General features: G+C 49.0%; 1 protein-coding gene across 1 annotated transcript in view; it reads right to left on the bottom strand.

Moving 5' to 3' along the window:
- snupn (snurportin 1) overlaps positions 1-16,070 on the bottom strand; it is a 32,729-nt gene extending 16,659 nt beyond the window's left edge. Inside the window, exons 1-3 of the mRNA XM_078200152.1 lie at positions 15,994-16,070; positions 14,120-14,285; positions 11,204-11,351 (exon numbers count right to left, since the gene is read on the bottom strand). Of these exons, the coding sequence (XP_078056278.1) occupies positions 11,204-11,351; positions 14,120-14,277 (306 nt within the window). The 5' untranslated portion in view covers positions 14,278-14,285; positions 15,994-16,070. The remainder of the gene's footprint in view (positions 1-11,203; positions 11,352-14,119; positions 14,286-15,993) is intronic.
- Between the last annotated feature and the right edge of the window lie 399 nt (positions 16,071-16,469).

The following is a 16,469-nucleotide window of genomic DNA, read 5'->3' as shown; positions in this document are numbered from 1 at the left end:
CACAGTGGGTTAGCACTGCTGCCTCACAGTGCCAGGGACCCAGGTTCAATTCCAGCCTCAGGAGACTGTCTGTGTGGAGTCTGCACGTTCTCCCCGTGTCTGCATGGATTTCCTCCGGGTGCTCCGGTTTCCTCCCACACTCCAAGGATGCGCGGGGTTAGGCTGATTGCCATGCTGGTCAGGGGGTAAATGCATGGGAATAGGGCCTGGGTGGGATTTGGTCGGTGCAGACTCGATGGGCCGAATGGTCTCCTCTTGCACTGTAGGGATTCTATGTGTGCATCAAAATCCAGGTGGAGTTGAGGTGAATCAGTTAACTGCTGCAAATGGCACAGGAAACCAATATAAAAGCAACTAACGTCTAAAATCCACTGGTCCATGTACAAAGAGTTATCCTTCAGTTCAGTATTGTCACATGTATTGGGGTAGAGTGAAAAGTATTGTTTCTTACGTGTTATACCGACAAAGCATACCGTTCATAGAGAAGGAAAGGAGAGAGTGCAAAATGTGTTAAAGTCATAGCTAGGATGTAGAGAAAGATCAACTTAGTGCGAGGTAGGTCCATTCAGAAGTCTGACAGCAGCAGGGAAGAAGCTGCTCTTGAGTTGGTTGGTGCATGATCTGACTTTTGTATCTTTTTCCCAACGGAAGAAGGTGGAAGAGAGAATGTCCGGGGTGCGTGGGGTCCTTAATTATGCTGGCTGCTTTGCTGAGGCAGCGGCAAGTGTAGACAGAGTCAATGGATGGGAGGCTGGTTTGTGTGATGGACTGGGCTTCATTCACAGCCACAAAGAACAAAGAAAATTGCAGCACAGGAACAGGCCCTTCAGCCCTCCAAGCCTGCACCGACCAGGCTGCCCGTCTGAACTAAAGCCCCCCCTATTCTTCCGGGGACCACATTCCTCTATTCCCATTCTATTCATGTATTTAGCCCTTTGTAGTTTCTTGCGGTCTTGGTCAGAGCAGGGGCCACACCAAGCTGTGATACAACCAGAAAGGATGTTTCTATGGTGCATCCGTAGAAGTTGGAGAGAGTTGTAGCGGACATGGCAAATTTACCAACTCCTCCTGAGAAAGTAGAGGCGTTGGTGGGGCTTTCTTAACTATAGCATCAGCATGGAGGGACCAGGACAGGTTGTTGGTGACAGAGTTCCAATGGCACGTAAGACCAGAGATCCCTTGAGCGTTGAGTTTGATCGTGGTGGATCTATTCCAGTTTCTCCACTGCTCCCCAGATCCCTTCATTCTCTGAGGGAGCAGAAATCTGTCTACTGCAATCAGTGGGCTGATTGCTCTTTCCCTCCTCAGTGATGATTTATTGTCGCCAACACTGAGCAGGAAAAGGTTTAACTGGTGACCTTCCTCTTTTAGATCATTTACGGGCAGTGTTTTTCAATCGTCTCTATATTCCCGAATGCTGCCAGATTTACTGCACAGCATTGCATATTCAGTAACAAACATTATTAACCATCGCTTTGCATTTAGGCGGCTGTGCACTCCTACATGGTATTCATGATTTGTGTTTACGATTTTTGGGCACATCTGGGCAGATGTCCCAGAGTGACGGCACAAGCAGCTGGCCAACACACACAACGTGGGAATAACTGCGTATCTATTCCTGTCCTTTGACTGCAACATCCAATTCTGCGACCTCTGCCTTGATTAACAAGGTAAGAAGTCTCACAACACCAGGTTAAAGAGACTTCTTACTGTTGTGAGACTTCTTACTGTGTTCACCCCAGTCCAACACCAGCATCTCCACATCTTGACCAACAAGGTACATGGAAACACAACCAATGCCAAGTCATCCCGCCTTGGAATTATATCGTCGCTCACTTGCTGCCACTGCGTCATAATTCTGGAACTCCCACCCGGAGGAAACCCACGCAAGCACGGGGAGAATGTGCAGTCTCTGCACGGACAGTGACCGAGGCCAGAATTGAACCCAGGTCCCTGGTGCTGTGAGGCAGCGGTGCTAACCACTGTGCCGCCTTCCACTGTATTCACACTCTTATTTTACAGGGAAGAGGACCGGGGGCATACTTTCACTGCATGGTTCAAAGCTGAGGCACACCCTGTCCAAGGATAACTGGGGATGGGCAAGAGGTGCTGGTCTTGCACCCGAAAGCAAAAAGAGTAGACGAGGTATTTTCCAATGAATGTTCTCTCCCAATTTCACTCACTGGGAAGAACATAACTCCAATTTAAGCATTATTAATGTTTTTTTTAAAACTGCACTGGAGTAACTTCCCAATTCATCAATGTTAGGCCAGCGTCTATTCTTGGAAAAGACCCCATTCAGTGCCAGCTCCTCTCAGTGCAGCAGTCCAGCCACTGGCCAAGAGACGATAGCGCAAGCCTTTGCCAGCTGCCGATCCCCTTCCCAAACCCAAGTTAATTGCAGCAGTGGACAAGCTGCCTCTGACGACCCTGGGAGGCCTCACCACTCCCAGCGTAAACACACACCGACTAAAGATACGCAGTGATGAACGTGAATTACGTTTGTGAATAAAACCCTAACTGTGCCTGAAACAAAGTGATATTTGTGAATGTATCATTAATCGTACAAGAGCTTTGTAAAATAAGAATGCGAATACACAGTGGAAGCGGCACGGTGACACAGTGGTTAGCACTGCTACCTCACAGCGCCAAGGACCCGGGTTCAATTGGAGGCCGAATGGCCTCCTTCTGCACTGCAGGGATTCTATGATTCTAAGTGACAATTAAGTGCATGACTCGGAGAGCAATGCCATTCTAAGGCCTGGTGATATCAGCGCTGGCGGGACGCTGTCACTGAGCCCGACTGGATTCAATTACTTTGGTGAAGCCGCAATCTAACGGAACTCCATCACCTCAGGACGTCCCAAAGTGCCTTATTTTTGAAGTTACAGTTTATTTATTAATCACAAGTAGACTTATGTTGACACTGCAATGAAGTTACTGTGAAAATCCCCTAGTCACCACACTCCTGTTTGGGTTACACTGAGGGAGAATTTAGCACGGCCAATGCACCGAACCAGCACATCTTTCAGAAACCGGAGCACCCGGAGGAAACTCACACAGACACGGGGAGAACGTGCAAACTCCACACAGTGACCCAAGCCGGGAATCGAACCCGGGTCCCTGGCTCTGTGAGGCAGCAGTGCTAACCACTGGAATGTAGGAAACACAGCAGCCAATGTGCGCACAGCAAACTCCCACAAACAGCAGTGTAATATTGTCCCTTTTGTCTTCTAAAAGTGATGTTAGCTTGAGGGATAAATATTTGGCCAGGACAGTGGGGAGAAGTCCCGGCCCTTCTCTAGAATAGCATCACAGGATGTTTCACAATGCTGGGAGGGCAAACAGGGCCTTGGTTTAACATTTCGTCCAAAGGGACTGGGACTGGACCGAGAGTCGACTCTGGCCACGGGGAAATGAAGATGAGTTTTCTCCCGGGGGCCTATAGCGAAGGCCAATACTTGGAGGGGGACAAGTGTGGCTTGTGGCACTGTCCTCTCAACAGACATCCGAGGCTGCTTCAAATGGTTTGTACAGCCAACTGCCTGTTTCTGACATACAGTCATCGAGGACTACAGCACAGTAAAAGGCCCTTCAGCCCACTGGGTCTAGAAAGACATAGAACAGTACAGCACAGAACAGGCCCTTCGGCCCACGATGTTGTGCCGAGCTTTATCTGAAACCAAGATCAAGCTATCCCACTCCCTATCATCCTGGTGTGCTCCATGTGCCTATCCAATAACCGCTTAAATGTTCCTAAAGTGTCTGACTCCACTATCACTGCAGGCAGTCCATTCCACACCCCAACCACTCTCGGAGTAATGCACCGAACTAATGCACTCTCTGAGTAATGCACCGAACTGTGCCAACTATTCTAATCCTACTCTGTAGCAGTTGGCCTTGTGTGCCTTGGCATTCCAAGTGCACATCTAAATACGTCTTAAATGGGTCCCTGCCTCCACCACCCTCTCAGGCCGTGAATTCCAGACTCCCTCCACCTTCTGGGGGGAAAAGCTTTTCCTCACATCCTTTCTAAACCTCCTGCCCCTTGCCTTAAACCTGTGTCCCCTGGCCATTGATCCCTCCACCAAGTGGAAAAGTTTCTTCCCGTCCACTTTCTCTCATGCAAAGACAAAATACATACGCTGCGATTTACAGAGAGAGAGATTACATGATGTAACACAAACACTTTTGGGAAAAGTCACTGCTTAAAGAGGCTGCATCAAATGTAAAGAGTTCACCTCGATTTCAATTTACTGTTGTGTACATAATAATGGGTTAAGTGTTAAGACAAGCAGATCCCACACACTCCCTATTTAAAAATGCAATTGCCACCACACTGTATGCTGTACTGGAGGAGATGGAAACACTATGTTATGTGTACTGTTTGTTTCATTTACTTCCTGACCTATTCAATACTGACTGATGGTCGGATTTTGGATGGGAAAACGCTGCTCAAAGGTGACACCTAGTGGTTTGAGACGTGATTACTGCACGGAAGGACAGTTAGCCTTTGAGCGACATCAGAAAATGCTGGAAAATCTCAGCAGGTCTGACAGCGTCTGCGGAGAGAGAATGGTGCCGACGAGAGTAGAACCAGCGTCACAGCTCTGACGGAGCGTCATCCAGACTCGAAACGTTGGCTCTATTTCTCTCTCCACGGACCCCGTCAGACCCGCTGAGGTTTTCCAGCATTGTGTGTTTTTGTTTCAGATTCCAGTGTCGGCGGTTTTTTGCCTTTAGCCTCTGAGCAAAGTAGTCTGTGACAGCCATGTGAAACTCCTCTCCTTCCACTAATTATTTTTATGTAGTGGTGGTGCCACATCGCAAACAACTTTGAGCAAGCCCTGGCCACACAACTTGTTTCTGGTGGGACTCCTGACTCATCGTGTGGATGAGTCAACCGTCTATGTTTCTACAGAAGAGTCCACAACAAAACAGGTTCCCCGCTGATCCGACAGACTTCAGGCTTTACATCTCCTGTAAGCTGCTTTTGCTCAGAGCCTCTCCCAGACGTTTGGTTCCTCCACCCTCTCCACAGTCAGAAAACACCTCAGGTGCCACCTTTCCTTCCCCCACGGGGCTCCATTCTATTGGAATGTTCACATTGACGCCAAAGCTGCAAGAATGTTTTTTATATTATCATTTTATAAAATCCCTACAGCGCAGGAGGAGGCCAGTCGGCCCATCGAGTCTGCACCGACCACAATCCCACCCAGGCCTAATTCCCAGAACCCTACACATTTACCCTGACACTAAGGGGCAATTTAGCACGGCCAATCCACCTAACCCACACATCTTTCGGACTGTGGGAGGAAACCGGAGCACCCGGAGGAAACCCACGCAGACACGGGGAGAACGTGCAGACTCCACACAGACACTGACCCAAGCCGGGAATTGAACCCGGGTCCCCGGCGCTGTGAGGCAGCAGTGCTAACCACCGTGCTGCCGTGAAAATTTAAGACGTTTCTCCCCAACATCAAGTGGGAGAAGCTGTTTAACTGAAACCTGAAGGTAATTTATTTCCCTATTTCAGGATGCGAGTATAGGGTGGTCAACTGAACAAGGGAATAAGAATCCCATCACTTTATGGCACATTCTGCCCCTCCAGGTTAGTTGTGAATCATAGAATGCATTGGCCCCAGCCAATATCATTCAGACAGGACAATACTGCCACCCGCAGCAGGGAAGCAGAATTACATGAACAAAATACACACTTCGTAGAATCACAGCGTCCCTCATAGAAATCATAGAAACCCTACAGTGCAGGAGGAGGCCATTCGGCCCATCGAGTCTGCACCGACCACAATCCCACCCAGGCCCTACCCCCACATATTTACCTGCTAATCCCTCTAACCTACGCATCTCAGGACTCTAAGGGGCAATTTTTTTTTAACCTGGCCAATCAACCTAACCCGCACATCTTTGGACTGCAGACCTCTAGTGCAGGAGAAGGCCATTCGGACCATCAAGTCTGTACCGGCTCTCTAACAGGCCCAGGCTCTATCCCCGTAACCCCACGTATTTACCCCACTAATCTCTTGACACATCCTACACATCTCGGGACACTAAAGGGAAATTTAGCATGGCCAATACACCTAACCTGCACACCTTTGGAGTGTGGGAGGAAACCGGAGCACCCAGGGGAAAGCCACGCAGACACGGGGAGAATGTGCAAACTCTACACAGACGGTCACTTGGAATTGAACCCGGGTCCCTGGCGCTGTGAGGCAGCAGTGCTAACCTCTGTGTTGCCATGCCAGTGTTGCAAGATCAGCTCCACAGCCCTAACAAAGTTTTAAAAGTTAAGTTAAAGTTTATTTATCAGTCACAAATAAGCTTACATTAACATAGCAATGAAGTTACTGTGAAAATCCCCCAGTCGCCACACTCCGGCGCCTGTTTGGGTACACTGCGGGAGAATTTAGCACGGCCAATGCACCCTAACCAGCACGTCTTTCAGACTGTGGGAGGGAACCGGAGCACCTGGAGGAAAACCACGCAGACACGGGGAGAATGTGCAGACTCCACACAGACAGTGACCCAAGCCAGGAATCGAACCCGGGTCCCTGGCGCTGTGAGGCAGCAGTGCTAACCACTGTGCCACCTCAGATATTTCCAGATAATCATCCAAATCTCTTTTGAATCTTCCTCCATCACAGTCTGGGGCAGTGCATTCCAGATCCCCACCACTTGCTGTGAAAAGCTTTCCCTCTCGTTACCCATGCTTCTTTTGTCAATGCAGTCTCCTCTGAATCTCCAAGCTCCCACCAAGGGGAACAGTTTCTCACCATTCATACCCGCCACCTCTCCGATGATTTTGAACACCTCTCTCAGATATACCCTCTCGACCCTTGCTTCCCTCAGGGGAACAAGCCAGCCTCTCCAATCCATCCAGATAAGAGAAATCCCTTATCCCTGAAAGGATTCCTGCAAATCCATTCCAAAGCCCTTACACATCCTTCCAAAAGTGTGGTCCCCAGAATTGGACACAGTACTTGGGAGTTAGGTGGGAGCGTGAAGTTGAGGCCACAAACGGATCAACCATGGTTATATTTGAATGGGGGAGCAGGCTCGAGGGGCCGAATGGCCTCCTCCTGCTCTTAATTCAAAGATAAAGGCAAAATACTGCGGATGCTGGAATCTGAAACAAATACAGAAAAAGCTGGAGAAACTCAACAGATCTGTTTTAAAGTTTAAGTTTATTTCTTAGAGCCACAGGTATAGGATCATAGAATCCTTCAGTGCAGAAGGAGGCCATTCGGCCCATCGGGTCTGCACCGACAACAATCCCACCCAAGCCCTATTCCCATAACCCCATACATTTACCTTCGCTAGCCCCCCTGACACTAAGGGACAATTTATCATGGCCAATCCACCTAACCCACACATCTTTGGACTGTAGGTAACACGGCAATGAAGTTACTGTGAAAATCCCCTAGTTGCCACACTCCGGCGCCTGTTTGGGTTACACTGAGGGAGAATTTAGCACGGCCAATGCACCTAATCCGCACATTTTTCAGACTGGGAGGAAACCGGAGCACCCGGAGGAAACCCACGCACACACGGGGAGAATGTGCAAACTCCACACGGACAGTGACCCAAGCCGGGAATCGAACCCAGGACCCTGGCGCTGTGCGGCAGCAGTGCTAACCACTGTGCCGCAGAGAGAGAATATTCCAGAGAGCATAGAGCCAATGTTTCGAGTCTGGATGGAAACGTTGGCTCTACTTTCTCTCCACAGACGCTGTCAGGCCTGCTGAGTTTTGCCAGCATTTTTTTGTATTTATTTGCTCTTAATTCGTATGTATATTTGTATGCTAATGCCGGACCGGTCCATCCATAGTTCCGGTCTCATTATCAACGGGATAGAGAGGCACTGGACAATATGACAAAGATTCACAAGGGTAATGCCAAAACCTGGAAGTTATTACCATCAGGAAAGATTAAACAAAAGACTTCAATCCACAGAAACAACGATTAAAAATCAGATCGGAACAACTTTAAAACAATGACAACATCCACGAGCATTCTCATACATAAAATAAATTGTCCTTTCGAGATGCTGGGGCAAATAAAAATCAAATCAAGTTACCAGTGCAGCATATACCCCATCATTCACAAAGGATAATATTAATAAGTGGTTCTGCCAAGAGCAAACTGTGCTGCGTTAATATCGATTGTGATTTAAAGATTTAAAAGTATATTTTATATAATATATATATTGAATCTTGTTACAGCAACCAATTCTGATAGATCCCCGGGTACTGATAATAGTTAAATGATCACTGGGGTGGCACAGTAACACAGTGGTTAGCACAGTGGCAACACAGATCGCCAGAGACCTGGGTTCAATTCTGGCCTCAGGTCACTGTCTGTGTGGAGTCTGCACGTTCTCCCCGTGTCTGCGTGGGTTTCCTCCCACAGTCCAAAGATGTGCGGGTTAGGTTGATTGGCCATGCTAAATTGCACCTGCGTGTCAGGGGAATTAGGAGGGTAAATATGTGGGGTTACAGGGATAGGCCTGGGTGGGACTGTGGTCAGTGCAGCCTCAATGGTCTGAATGGCCTCCTTCTGCACTGTAATGTAATGTAATGACACCTGTTTAAGAAAGGGAATAGAAATGACCCTGGTAATTATAGGCCGGTTAGTCTTACTTCGGTGGTCGGTAAGTTGATGGAAAAGGTCCTCAGGGATAGGATTTACGACCATTTAGAAAGATGCAGCTTAATCCGGGATAGTCAGCACGAATTTGTGAAGGGCAAGTCTTGCCTCACAAATTTGATAGAATTTTTTGAGGAGGTAACTAAGTATGTAGATGAAGGTAGGGCAGTTGATGTCATATACATGGATTTTAGTAAGGAGTTTGATAAGGTTCCCCCATGGTCGGCTTATGAAGAAAGTAAGGATGTGTGGGATAGAGGGAAGTTTGGCCGATTGGATAGGTAACTGGCTATCTAACAGAAGACAGAGGGTGGTGGTGGATGGAACATTTTCAGACTGGAGGCAGGTTGCTAGCGGAGTGCCACAGGGATCAGTACTTGGTCCTCTGCTATTTGTCATTTTTATAAATGACTTGGAGGAGGGGGCTGAAGGGTGGATCAGTAAATTTGCTGATGACACCAAGATTGGTGGAGTAGTGGATGAGGTGGAGGGCTGTTGTAGGCTGCAAAGAGATATAGATAGGATGCAGAGCTGGGCTGAAAAATGGCAAATGGAGTTTAACCCTGACAAATGCGAGGTGATTCATTTTGGTAGGACAAATTTAAATGTGGATTACAGGGTCAAAGGTAGGGTTCTGAAGAATGTGGAGGAACAGAGAGATCTTGGGGTTCATATCCATAGATCTCTGAAGGTTGCCACACAAGTGGATAGAGCCGTGTGTTGGCGTTCATTAACAGGGGGTTTGAGTTTAAGAGCCGTGGGGTTATGCTGCAACTGTACAGGACCTTGGTGAGACCGCATTTGGAATATTGTGTGCAGATCTGGTCACCTCACTATAAGAAGGATGTGGAGACACTGGAAAGAGTGCAAAGGAGATTTACCAGGATGCTGCCTGGTTTGGAGAGTAGGTCTTATGAGGAAAGGTTGAGGGAACTTGGGCTTTTCTCTTTGGAGCGGAGGAGGTTGAGAGGAGACTTGATAGAGGTTTATAAGATGATGAGGGGGATAGATAGAGTGAACGTTCAAAGACTATTTCCTCAAGTGAATGGAGTGGTAACTAGGGGGCATAACTATAGGGTTCATGGTGGGAGATATAGGAAGGATGTCCGAGGTAGGTTTTTTACTCAGAGAGTGGTTGAGGTGTGGAATGGACTGCCTGCAGTGATAGTGGAGTCAGAAACTTTAGGAACATTTAAGAAGCTATTGGATAGGCACATGGAGTACTTCGGGATGATAGGGAGGAAATAGCTTGATCTGGGTTTCAGACAAAGCTCGGCACAACAACGTGGGCCGAAGGGCCTGTTCTGTGCTGTACTGTTCTATGTTCTAATGATTCTATTCAGAGGAGGGCAATTCACAACGATTTGTGGGGCTGCTCTCAAACAAAAAGCATCACTCGTAGTAAAGCTTCATGGAGTAGCGATAAGCAGCCTTGTCCACAAGTCTGTCCTCTCCCCTAGCAGAAGCTAGCTAACGTTATCTGATTGTCATTTGCGGGATCTTGCTTTGCCCAACTTGGCTGCCCTGCACAGTTCTGGCCAACCACATAAGCGGCTGATCAGTGCAAGATTCTGCAGTTAGGTCTCAGTCACAATCTCGGGACATCAGGGGGGGCTCAAGAAACAATGCCTTTTGCTTTGTCAACACACTTGGGAGTGACTTGAGTGGAAGTTAAAATGTTCAGATTGAAGTTTCATGCCTTCTCTGTACACTCTAAGTGTTTATCATCTTACAGATCTTCAAAAGGAGTCAGTGACTGCTATTTCAGCATGAACAGGCTAATCTTCATCTGCGTAGGCCCCATAACATTCTGTATTTCGGCCTTCAACACAGGGTGAGCAAGACCAGATTTTTCCATAACAAATACCAAAGGCGAGATATGGGGATATGCTATGAAAATAAAGGATTAGCAGAAGTCAGTTTTTCATCGAATGAGAAAGGGTGAAAAGCCAGGATTTAATTGGCGAATATGTTTGCAAATGAAGGATTGCTGATTTGCTGTAACTGACTATAATTGCCAAGTTTTTCATAGAATCCCCTACAGTGCAGAAGGAGGCCATTCGGCCCATCGAGTCTGCACTGACCACAATCCCACCCAGGCCCTATTCCCGTAACCCCATATATTTATCCCACTAGTCCCCCTGACACTAAGGGGCAATTTAGCATGGCCAATCAACCTAACCCACACATCTTTGAACTGTGGGAGGAAATTGGAGCACCTGGAGGAAACCCACGCAGACACGGGGAGAACGTGCAAACTCCACACAGACAGTGACCTGAGGCCGGAATTGAACCCGGGTCCCTGGCGCTGTGAGGCAGCAGTGCTCACCACTATGCCACCATGCCGCCCCCAGTTGTTTGTTTGTAACTTCAGATACACTTGCAGGAAGATTGTAAGCTGGTTTCTCCTTGTGCACAAGTCATTAGAGGTCTCGTATTGGATTATGCATGGTGTCTAGCGCTGTCTGTACCCAGGTCAACTAAGAGTGCCTAAGGTTGCTGGGATCCAGGATCTCTGACACTTGGAACATTCTCTAACCTGGTTTGCGTAACGTTTGGGTAACTTCTTCTTTGCCACCTCCACTTCCATTTCATCGTGTTCATCCGATTCCTCCTCACTGTTCTCGTCTTTTGCCCAGTCATCTTCAGCCAGACGCCTTGCATGGTTAACGTAATTCAGTCGCTGCCTTTGATACAGGAGAACAAAGCAGGGTTGAAGCTAGCACAGCACTATGCTCAAATACAACACAATACAGAGACTTGGTACAGTGCCGTTCACAACCTCAGGACATTCCAAAGCTCTCTACAACCAACGAAGTACTTTGGATGTGTAGCCACTGTTGTGATGCAGGGAACATGACAGCCAATTTGTACACAGCAAGATCCCACAAACAGTAATGTGATAATGGCCAGATAATTGTAAGTGAATCAATATTGGCCGGCACGGTGTCGCAGTGGTTGGCACTGCTGCCTCACAGTGTCAGGGACACGGGTACAATTCCTGCCTTGGGTCACTGCCTGTGTGGAGTCTGCACATTCTCCCCGTGTCTGTGTGGGTTTCCTCCGGGTGCTCCGGTTTCCTCCCACACTCCAAAGATATGCAGGTTTGGCTGACTGGCCGTGCTAAATTGCCCCTTAGTGTCAGGGGGATTAGCAGGATAAATACATGGGGTTATGGAGATAGGGCCTGGGTGGGATTGTGGTCGGTGCAGACTCGATGGGCCAACTGGCCTCCTTCTGCACTGTATGGATTTGATGATTCTATTCTATGATTCTACAGGGAAACCTCCAGTTATTCTTCAAGGTCATGCTGCGGGACTTTTTTTTAAATTTCCACTTGAGGGAAGTTGAGCCTCAGCTCAATGTCTGATCCAGACATCTGAGATGTCTGAGATCCCTCCCACAGCGCGCCGCCCTCCCACAGCGCGCCGCCCTCCCACAGCGCGCCGCCCTCCCACAGCGCGCCGCCCTCCCCTCAGCGCCCCACCCTCGGCGTCCCACCCTCCCACAACTTCACTGTAAATATCAGAAAATCCAACTGACGCCCAAAACACCAAACTGCTTTTCATATGAAGCAAGACAACATCGCTGAAACATCATCTGATCACATAGCCATTTGTGAGATCCTGCTGTGCACACACCGGCTTCAAGTTTCCTGCGTTACGACAGTAATTATCCTTCAAGTGTATTTCAGTGCTTTGGGATACCCCAAGGTGCTACGTTAATGCAAGCCTTTAATTTTTTTGTTTTAAAAAACAGAGGGCAGCAAAGAAAACCTCTGACCCCGGAGAAAGGCACCAGGTAGTGGGTGTGAGTGGGGGGGGGGTCTACCCGGGGACCAACTGAGTCACAATCAGTAGCAGTAGCTTATTTAAGACGCGAGTGGTGGCATTTCCGAGAGATCCTGTTTATTCATCAGGACTGACTAAATAAACAATCCTATTTCAGAGCTGCCCATGAGTCCACCTCTACCCAACGCCTGGGCAAAACATGGTCCCTTGACGAAGACCACAGCCGCAGAGGTACGGACTGGCCCTGCACCTTTACCAATTGACAATTTACCTACTTGAATCTATCCCTGAGCCAGTGTGAATGAGAACCAGTTAACAGCCTCTGTGGGGCAGTTCAGTTCACGTGCCTGTGGGAATTCCATCATCTGCTGTAGTGGGAGATTCATAAGGCTGGCCTATTGTGCAATTGGACAGATTAATCATCCCTCCAGCAGTATTGCAATCCCCTAGATTTTGTGCTCAATTCCCTGGTGCGAAGTTCTGATTCGGCAGTGAGAGTGCTACTCACTGAGCTATGCAGCTCGTACGGGTTGCGGGATCCATCCTTGATCTCCCCTCTTGGATAACCTCAGGCGAGGCAGCAAAAAAAGGGGGCACCATAATTGGACTCGATATCCCGGATCGGGGAGCGACAGAATGAACCAGCATCCTGCTCCTCTTTGCCACCTGCTGCCCTGTGGACAGAGAGGATGGGCCGTGATCTCGAATGCTGGTCGCCTGAGTTGAAACAGCAACCTCCCTCTCAGTGGATGCAGTTAGTGCACTGTTCCATCACAATGGCAACGAGTCCATTATCCTCGCTCTCGCTTATCTGGGGCTTTGGCAGCTGGGAGCGAGGCCTGGAGGGACTTGAAAACACGAATTAAAATTCGGAGTGTTGCGCGAGCAACAGTGGAGGAGCCAGCGCAGGTCAGTGAGCACAGGGGTGACGGGGGAAACGGGATTCGCTGCGAGTTAGAACATGTGTGCAGCAGTTTTGGACGATCCCCGGTTTACGGAGGTTAGAACACGGGAGAACAGCCAGGAGTGCAATGGAATCGTTGAGTCTGGAGGTAACAAAGTCACCGATGAGGGTTTCAGCAGCACATGAGTTGAGACAGGGTTGGAGTTGAGGGACATTCACTATCGAAACATGAGCTGCTCCAGTTTTATGCATTACGCTGCTTTGTATGTTGTTTCTGACTCACTAATCTACATTGGGGGGGTGCGGTGGCACAGTGGGTTAGGACTGCTGCCTCACAGCACCAAGGACCCGGGTTCGATTCCCGGCTCGGGTCTGTGTGGAGTCTGCACGTTCTCCCCGTGTCTGCGTGGGTTTCCTCCGGGTGCTCCGGTTTCCTCCCACAGTCCAAAGGTGTGCGGATTAGGTTGATTGGCCATGCTCAATTGCCCCTTAGTGTCAGGGTAAATACACAGGGTTACAGGGATAGGGGCTGGGTGGGATTGTTGGCAGTGCAGACTCAATGGGCCGAATGGCCTCTTTCTGCAGTGTAGGGATTCTATGATCATTTACATTTGCCCGAGCTGACGTCACACAGCAGCGACACGGCAGTCATGGGGACGGACAGCTGGAGAGAAGGGGGGACGCAGCTGGGCAGGAGAACCCCAAAACCGTTTCAGAATTTATAATGATGACATTGCTTGCCTTCATTCCAATTACTTACGACTTTTGGATTTCCAGAAGTTTCCGCCTGCGCTCTGTCTGCTCCTGTGTGTTGGATTTGATTTTGTACTGGGCGAGACGTGGGTGGGCAGTGGCAATGCTGTTCAGATCTTGAGAAACAGCAAAGCTGGTGGACAACACCCGGCTTAATTCCTCCATAATGGTCCCTGCAAGAAGAAATCCCACGGCATTATTTCAAAGAAGTGCAGGAGAGTTCTCCCCAGTGTCTTGGGCAATATTTATCCCTCAACCGACATCACTGAAAGAGATCAACTCAAAACCAACAGATAATCTGGTCATTACCATACTGTTCCTTGTGGGAGCTTGCTATGTGTAAATTGGCTGCTATATTTCCTACAACAGTGATCCCACTTTAAAAGTACGCGATGGGCTGTAATGCGCTTTGGAAGCTGGAAGTCACACTCTCTGAACACAAGTTTTTTCTAAATGAGGTAGGAGGTGGCACAGTGGTTAGCACTGCTGCCTCACAGCGCCAGGGACAAGGGTTCAATTCCGGCCTCGGGTGACTGTGGAATTTGAACATTCTCCCCGTGTCTGCGTGGGTTTCCTCCGGGTGCTCAGGTTTCCTCCCACAGTCCGAAGATGTGCGGGATAGGTGGATTGGTCATGCTAAATTGCTGCCTCTCAGCGCCAGGGTCCCGGGTTTGATTCCCGGCTTGGGTCACAGGGTGTTCGTGCAGAGTTTGCACATTCTCCCCGTGTCGGTGTGGGTTTCCTCCGGGTGCTCCAGTTTTCCCCCCTCAGTCCGGTTAGGTGGATTGGTCATGCTAAATTGCTGCCTCTCAGCGCCAGGGTCTCAGGTTTGATTCCCGGCTTGGGTCACAGGGTGTCTGTGCGGAGTCTGCACGTTCTCCCCGTTTCTGCGTGGGTTTCCTCCGGGTGCTCCAGTTTCCTCCCACGGTCCGAAGATGTGCCGGTTAAGTGGATTGGCCATGCTAAATTCGCCCTCAGTGTGCCCGAACAGGCACCGGAGCGTGGTGACTGGGGGATTTTCAGTAACTTGGGTCACTGTCTGTGTGGAGTTTGCACGTTCTCCCTGTGTCTGCGTGGGTTTCCTCCGGGTGCTCCGGTTTCCTTCCACGGTCCGAAGGTGTCCAGGTTAGGTTGATTGGCCATGCTAAATTGCCCCTCATGTCAGGGAGATTAGCAGAGTACATGAGGGTTACCAGGCCTCCTGTTCCTAATTAGAGGCGGCACGGTGACACAGTGGGTTAGCACTGTTGCCTCACAGCACCAAGGATCTGGGTTCAATTCCTAGCTTGGGTCACTGTCTGTGCGGAGTCTGCACGTCCTCCCCGTGTCTGCGTGGGTTTCCTCCGGGTGCTCCGGTTTCCTCCCACAGTCCAAAGGTGTGCGGGTTAGGTTGATTGGCCCTTAGTGCCCGGGTAAATACATGGAGTTACAGGGATAGGGTGGGATTGTGGTCGGTGCAGACTCAATGGGCCAAATGGCCTCTTTCTGCACTGTCGGGATTCTGTGATCTTTTACATGTGTCAATGTAAGCCTTACTAATAAAATAATAATAAATAAACAGAAGACATCAACTGTGGGGAATAAAAAGCTAGACAATCCCTTAACTTGGTCCCCCTGACTGTAGTAAGGTTTCAGTGGGTTTAACTGGGACTCTAATCACTGGCTGAAGGTTAATAAGAATTGCTTTATAAAAAAAACACATTTGAACACAGAAATAGCCTTTTTTTCCCTGTGAATTACACATGTGAAGGGATTTTACACCCAAATGAGTGAGCTGCAGCTGAAATATATCATCCCAGTCGAGGTAAATTAACTACATTGCGATAATTTTGTTTTAAAATGCAATAATAATATTTTAGGGCCTCCCCTTGCTGGACTCACCAGATTCTCTGCTCCCTGTGCTGCTGCTGGGTGGCCAACCAGCAGCTCACTCACTGCCCCCACACACACACTCTCACAACAGCGGGTGGCCAACCAGTGGCTTTCCCCGGGATTACACTGCCCATCCAATTTGGAAAGGCGCTTATTTTATTTATTCGTTTCAATAGCCGGCTTACATTAACACTGCAATTAGGTTACCGTGAAAATCTCCTGGTCGCTACACTCCGGCACCTCCCACCGGGAACGTTTAAGACTTATCTAGATAGCCACATGAACGGAGTGGGAATGGAGGGATACAAAAGAATGGTCTAGTTTGGACCAGGGAGCGGCGTGGGCTTGGAGGGCCGAAGGGCCTGTTCCTGTGCTGTATTGTTCTTTGTTCTTTGTTTTGTTCACCTGTTCGGGTACGCCGAGGGAGACTTTAGCATGGGGTGGGTGGCACAGTGGTTAGCACTGCCGCCTCCACAGCACCAGGG

Source organism: Mustelus asterias, chromosome 29 (genome assembly GCF_964213995.1).
Source record: "Mustelus asterias chromosome 29, sMusAst1.hap1.1, whole genome shotgun sequence".
Lineage (NCBI taxonomy): Eukaryota > Metazoa > Chordata > Chondrichthyes > Carcharhiniformes > Triakidae > Mustelus > Mustelus asterias.
The sequence above is the reverse complement of the archived record's forward strand: the minus strand, read 5'-3'. Positions and strand labels throughout refer to the sequence as shown.